The sequence below is a fragment of the Penaeus vannamei genome, chromosome 39 (genome assembly GCF_042767895.1).
Source record: "Penaeus vannamei isolate JL-2024 chromosome 39, ASM4276789v1, whole genome shotgun sequence".
NCBI classification, from domain to species: domain Eukaryota; kingdom Metazoa; phylum Arthropoda; class Malacostraca; order Decapoda; family Penaeidae; genus Penaeus; species Penaeus vannamei.
In genome coordinates, this window is record NC_091587.1 from 8,531,986 (window position 1) to 8,539,577 (window position 7,592).

The window sequence follows — 7,592 nt, forward strand, 5'->3', positions numbered from 1 at the left end:
TACTACTACTACTTTTATTACTGTGACTATTATTACTTCTACTACTACTACTAATAATAATGATAATGATAGTAATAATGCACCACTGTAATACCAATACTGATACTGATGCTACTACACTACAAAATCACAACTACTACTACTACTACAATTACTACCATTTTTATTATCCTCATCATTGCTATTATTATTACTATTTGTTGTAATATTATGATTTTTATTGTGGTCCTTTTTCCAGGTGGTCCAGAACATGATTAATGAATCGATGCTGTCCATAAAGGTGCTACAAGACACAACTGGGGAAAGGTACAGATTATTACTTAGACTCAATGATAATCATAGCAACAAAACACAGTCTTAAGAAAAAATACTGTTTCCCTGTTGATTCCAGCAGATGGCATTCCTTATAATCGTGATAGATTTTGTAGAATTTTTAAAAAGGGAATTCTGCAATAATGTATATATTTTTATGTACTTGCCATAAATGAAATAGGAGACATGTGTTAAACTCAGTGCCTGGTGGATAATGATGCCGAGAAATTTTCTCCTTTTTTCCGTACCTAATTATCATTAAAGGAATGCGTTATTCCAAATGTATTGGAGAGATGTGTTTTATTGTTCTATCACATGTAATTCATATATGTAAAAGAAAATCAGTTATCTTGTCTCTCTGTCCATAAAATTATGAGCTAGTATTTGGTTGTGCAATATGTTGACATCTAGAGTTTACCATATTTTGATAAAACTTATTGGTTACATTACATGATTGAATTTGAAAGAGAAAAGGAAAGGTCCTGTTTTGGAACAGGAAAAGTGTACGTATTATCACACTATCGTCAAAGTAGCATAATGCTCAAAATAAAAAAGTGTATAAAGTTTATTAGGTACCTTCACCTATATTTGTTGTAGAAAAAGGTATTGATACAGTTTCCTGGTCAGTAATTAGGAATCAAGTGTGAAAGAAAGTAGCTTCCACGTTTCCCATAATTTATTTGTTTTGACTGGAGTGATCTCTTACATTGGATGTTTGACTTTTTAATGATCCTTTCTTGAAAACAGTTGTGACCTCTATCTCCCACAAGCACATCAAATAAATAGATGACAAGTGAGGTCGAAAGAGACTTGAAAAAGAAGTACAAATACATCTCAGAGGGCATCATAAGTGTGTTGGGATATATGTGAATAGCATGCAGTGTATACTCTTCCTCCTCTTAATTCACAGTTGCCGATTCTTGCCACCTGAAATCAGGATCCATAGGCCATTCTTTTTGCAGTTAATTTATTTTTACAGAAAATATCTTTGTTCTCATTTTTTTCTTTCTTTCTTTTTCTCCATCTATTTTTCTTTGTCCCCAGAGTTCAGAATCCAGGGATGTGAGGTTGTGACCATACTATGTTGAGGGAGGGTAAAGATGCATGAAGGAAGGTTAGCAACGTCCAGAGGAATTACAGTAAATGTCTAGGAGGAGGATGACTATATCTAGAGGGAGGGTAATAACATCAGAAGGAGGGTAACAAATCTCTAGGATGAGTAAAAACACCTTAAGGGAGGGCGGAAGGAGGGAAGGGTAACATTGTTAAGAGGGAAGGTAGCAATATGTAGAGGGTGGTCAACATCCAAAGAAAGGACATTAATATCCAGAGAGACAGGAACATCTAAGGGAGGGTAGCAAATTTTCAAGGGAGTGTAAGAACATTGAAAGGGAGAATAGCAAGGTCTTTTGGGGGGTGGGGGATATAGCACCAAAGGGGAGGGCAGCAGTATTTAGAGGGAGAGTAGCAAAGGTAAGTAGGAAGGTAACAGTATCTGCAGGGAGAGTAACAACAATTTTTTTTTTGGGGGGGAGGGACTTGGGATAATTTGCAGTGCTTTGAAATAAACATTGTGCAAGTATACATGGATATTTAATGAAATCTAAAAAAGCATTTGAAATCTTTAATTTTGCTGCATCATTATTTAATCTACCCCAAAATTGGAGGGACTTGCCAATGAATAATGTGCATGATTTTAAAATTAAGCATCATATTAAGATACAAAAGAAGAGAAATATGAACTGATTGTGTTGAATGATGATCTAATTACCAAGAGGATACTGTATCAGTTTTTTATTTTTCAAAGAATTATAACATGTTTGATGACAAATGAGAATATTGGGAATTGTAGTGTAATTTTAAGTTTCTTATCTTTAATTTTCTTATGCTTTTATACATAATTAGTCATATTTTTAATGATTGGATCTAAGACTCTCACAGATGAAGAAATATATTGCTCTGTTACATATTATGTCTTCCTTCCTTAAAAGTTTTAGAAGCATATTTCATATAGGTTTATTAAAGAGTAATCCATTCATGCATATGTGAATATGGTCTTACACACACGTAAGAGTTTATTCACTCTCTCTTTATCACCTCACTTGCTCACTCACTCACTCACCCACTCACAGCTCACTAACACTTACTCACCCGCTCATTACTCGCAAACTCATTGCTCACACTTACCCATTACTTAAACTTACTCACTCACTCATTATTTGTTTGTACTCACTCACTCACACCATTCACTCTCATATACCCACACATACACATTCAAACTCACATACACACACCCTCACACTCATACACTGTCACACTTACATACACAGTTACATAAACACTCACATACACACTCACACTCACGCTCACACATACACATATGCACACATGTACATTCACACATGCCACCATTTTTATTGTATTTCAGTTGTAATCATCAGTATGTAATGATCTCAAATCATACAGTTATACTGAAATATTAGTAAATTTAATGAATTGGTCATCTTTTTACACAAAATCATGAAGAGAGAAGAATAAAGTTGTAATGAGGATTTTGTTTGCACTGTATTCCATTCTCTAGACAATAATTAGTTATATTATGGGGGGAGGGAGAATGATTTTGCATCAAATCAGAGAAAATTAAGGTAATAAATATCTATTGCAGTCAGTTTGAAGGTGCAGAAATAAAACCCTAATCAAGAGTTGAAATTAGAATGAAGATTTGTTACAAACACACATATGTACGTGTTCAAAATTAACGGCAATTACTGAAGGGAGCTGTTATGTAAAAGCTATCCACGGGCCTAATTCTAATTCTCAACAAGTGAACTTTTTTGCTTTTTCACTTTCATAATGTTGGAATACAAATCGACACAATCTTTGCCGTTTTAATGTAATGATTAAAATTAATAATAATATAGAAATAAAAATAAAAATAAAATTAAATTTAAGTCACATAAGAAATAGAAAGAGTTCTCCATCAGCAAGTATATTCACCGTGCAAGTGAAGTGAGTGTTCATAAATTAGACTTGCAGTATTGTTGTTTTGCACATAATCATTACACTTTTCAAGTCTTCCTCTTACGTTTTGAGAGGCTACTGACAGACTTTGAATTTTTTAATATTTAATAATTATGAATTAAGTCCTTAGAGGGTTTGTGGTTTTAATGGAAGAAACCCAAGTACACTAAGGGAAACAGTCAGAGATAACATATTTCTTATTACATACACTTGTGGTTTGGAGGTGTAGATGTCAAAAATAAGAGAGGGGTTCAGTATTAACTTTATTTAAGATAATTTTGTACTAATTCAAAATGAGTTAGAAATTCTGTAAGATGTTTTCTGTTACTGTTTAACTTATTTGATTTTTTTTCTTTTTTATTATTTTATTATTACTATCATTATTATTTTTTATTATTATTGTTGTTGTTGTTGATATTATTATTTTTTTATTTATTTGTTTATTTATTTTTTATTATTATTATTATTATTATTATTATTATTATTATTATTATTATTATTATTATTATTATTATTATTACAAAATGATAAGCTGTATTTTAAAGTTTTAGAAGTGTTCATGCTTTTATAATTATCTTCCAAGTCAATGGGCCAATGGGTTAAGCAAAGGTATTGGTTGTTCACTAAATGAATTTTAGTTTTTAAACTGTTAAACTTTTGTGAGAATATATCTATTCATTCTGTCCATTGTTATGCTATACTTTGTCTTGTGCGGCTGCAAAGCTGAGTATTTCTTATGTACTACTGGTATCTTTAGTTTTTTTGTATATTCACTCTGTATTTCATGTCATGTAAATTGTGTCACCGTTTCCATGTATTTTATATGCATCTACATAATTACATTGTCACCTTTTCATAGAGGATGTTTTTTCTTTTATTTGTATTATTTCATGCTTCACTAGTGTTAAAGTTGAATGGAGTTATTAAGTGATGAAGAAAAAAACAGCCGTTGTTTAAATCATAAGAAGATTGCTACAGTGTGAAATTCCCCATGCCATGTTTTCTTTTTTCAGATCAGAAAATGTAATACAGATTAACTTCATTTGATATCAGTTTGTTCTTCCTAGTTTTCTACTTGTAACAAATAAAAGTTGGTGATTTCCAGAGTGACAGTGAGTTGTATAGTTCCATAAAAAAGATATTGAAACACTGAAGTGCTTGCCTTTGTTAAATAGATCAACTACCTGTTTCAGCTCAACATTTAATTTTTATTTGCAAATCAGTGAAAGCAAACATGGTGCATTTTCACATCGATTTGAAGTTTAATCCATCTTTATTTTTTCAACTCCATGCTCATAGTTGATGGCTGATTACTGTGTTGCTTAAAACTTTTTTGTTTATGTTAGTGACGTTTTGGGATGTATCATAAAATTTTGGGTCTCACATTCAGTCAGGATTTGTTTAGATGTGACTCAAATATTATGAGGTTGAGTTGTTAATATTTGAACAGGATTTATTTTTTGAGGTAATCACCGTTTACACAATAAATTGCATTAACAAATTATTCCTTGGTGAAGCGTTATTTTCTCCTTTGGTATCTGAACCTCATGCTTTTGCTTGTTCGGCATGAGCTGAAGAAAAAAGGTTTATTTTTGGATTCACAGTTTCATTGCACGACAGCTTATTCTGCGTTTTTTCCGGTCTATGTTACAAAGAGGGCGTTTGATATTTCAGAAACTCATTGGGTACATGGGAGTAGAGAAACAGACTAGAATGAGAATAACAAAGGATTAAATGGATTTTGGAAAGAATTTTTTGCATTACTGAGAGATAAACTCTTCTGTTTATCATTTCTGTTATGAAGATAATATATGCCAGTATACCATTACTAATTTCAAAGAGAATACCTCTACTTACATGACAGAGCAAGATGTAATATTTTTTTTTATTGTCTAAATGATTTGAAGATCCTTTCTCATAATGAATAGAATATTAAAAAGAGAAAGAGAGGGCAAGCAGAGGAGCAGAGGATTAAAGCACAATTCTGAACAAATTAACCATAACTAATATAAATTTGTAAGTTAATTCTGTTTTCTCCAGCAGAGAAAAATTAGCAATAATCCAAATAAATAGTTTTTTGGTGTAAAAAGAAAAATCAGATATATATTTTGTAAGGAAAAAAAAATGCAGAACCCATTTATTGATTTGTAATAACATAGATCTAATAATTTTGGTGAAAATAACCAAGACCCCAGTATATTTTTAGAATATCAAAAGCATTGCATGATTTAAGTACACTTGAATATATTTGTGTAAAGTGACTTGAAAACCAGTACTGAGAGTCTGGGTAATTTACATTGCTTTATTCATCGTAATTTTATCCTATTTTTATGATATATAGTTTACACTATATACATAATCTCTCCCAAAGGAACTTTATACCTACTGTGACTCAAGAGTGGGTTGTGTGCTACCTAAATGAGTCTAAGGAAATACCCTGGAAAATATTGGAAAGTTATACCTTTTTGTCTCTAGAGGCACACTTTAGTATATAACAATGATTTCAATATATATACATATTTATATATAATATATATATATATATATATATATACATATAAAATATATATAATGTATATATATGACTCCTTGGGACACTTTGAATACTGAAGAGTTATCCTCAGTTGGAAATGTGCCTCAAAAATTGTTCTTTGGGAATGATATGATATTTAGAACAAAACAAATTGAATGTGGAACAGTTTGCTGTAAACCCTAGAATAATTTTTGTTTTAAAAGTGCTTCCTTAAGAAACAGTATCCAAACATTGTTACACCTTTTTTTTTTCTAATATTTTATATTTGAAAAATGTTTTAACCCATTCGTCCCGGGTGTCACATATATGAGACACAAGGAAAAAATAAACAGTTTCGGGCTGCCCGCCAGTGCGATGCTGTCTCGGAGCCGTGCTCCGCGGCAAAAGCGGCGGGCGGGCGGGCGGGCGGGCGGGCGGACAGACTCCGGGGAAGCTCCGCCCGCCGATTTTGTAGCTTCCCGGATTTTTTAAATTTTGGCTACAAAATGTACCCCGGCGCGGGTGGGTTTTAATATCAGACAAGGAGGAAAGAGATTTCTTTGGGGGATAATAAAAAGATGTCGGTGTATTCTGTAAATATATAGAACAAATAAATGGTCCTCATGATACAAGATTTCACCTTAATCAATAAAATATTCATTGATCATGCCATTTGAAAATCAAATATAGATTAAGAAAATTTGACATTCAGAGAAGCTTTAATAAAAAAAGATATCATGACTTACATCGTTCACCCTTGCTCTTTAAATTCTATTAATAAATGTTCTAAACTTTGGCCAGAGAGCTGACTCTGGCAACAGATTTCAGATTTAGATTTTTAAAAATAGAAATGAAACTTTACTAGCATTCACTGACACATTGTAAAAAAGTGAATGAATGACAATGAGGAATTTCAAAATCCTTTAGATTCTGTTATTTTCATAATTTAATCAAAATCAGTGATTTACATTTGCATTTAAGTTGCATTGCAAAACAGATCAAATGAAAGAAAAGTGAAGTATGGGGAATTTTAATAGCCATTCTCTTGTGATTTTTACATTGGTTTTATTACTTCAACTTATATGCTCCAAATAGTGACACTTGTGCAACCTAGTGAGTGTAGTTCGTAAATGGTGTGGAATCAAAGGTTACAGTAGGAGTCTTCTCTGTTAGTAACTTGCTAATCATTTATTTTAAGATTTATAGAACAGTTACTTCACTTCAGATTTCTAAAAAAAATTGATTAATGATTTATGGAGTAAAGTATTCTGTACAGTTTTAAGTCAAATATTGAAAGAAAAACAGGAGATTATCTTCAGAGACTTGGAATATTTCTGGCCCTCAAACCATTTCCCAAACTGCATCAGTCAAAGAGGTTGATTCATTTTACTTTTTTTTTTTTTTTTTTAACTCATATCATATTAATTAGTTCTGTTTCACAAATAATTGTTTTCATTATGTTTGATACATTCTTCATTTGGTAATCACCAATACAAATTTGGACAAACAACTCATTGCTAATAAAATTATACAAAGTGTGAAATATATGTAAATTCTGTGTGGAAGAATCCAGTTCCTATGAAAAGAAAATGTATGTAAAGTAAGCTGTTAGATCTCACCATTTTTTTTACTTGTAAAAGACAAAAGATTAAAGACACCATGATGTGCACACACAAAATAATTGACCTGTAAGTTACTGTTAAATATGTGCAAATAAAAATTACTTGCATATTTTTACTGGTTTGCT

General features: G+C 31.6%; 1 protein-coding gene across 1 annotated transcript in view; it reads left to right on the plus strand.

Annotated features, from left to right (window-relative positions):
- Positions 1-4,834, plus strand: part of gem (transcription factor CP2 like gemini) — a gene marked incomplete in the record, with an annotated part of 57,717 nt that extends 52,883 nt beyond the window's left edge. The window contains 1 exon segment of the mRNA XM_070117034.1: positions 239-4,834. Within this exon segment, the coding sequence (XP_069973135.1) occupies positions 239-361 (123 nt within the window).
- Positions 4,835-7,592: the final 2,758 nt, after the last annotated feature.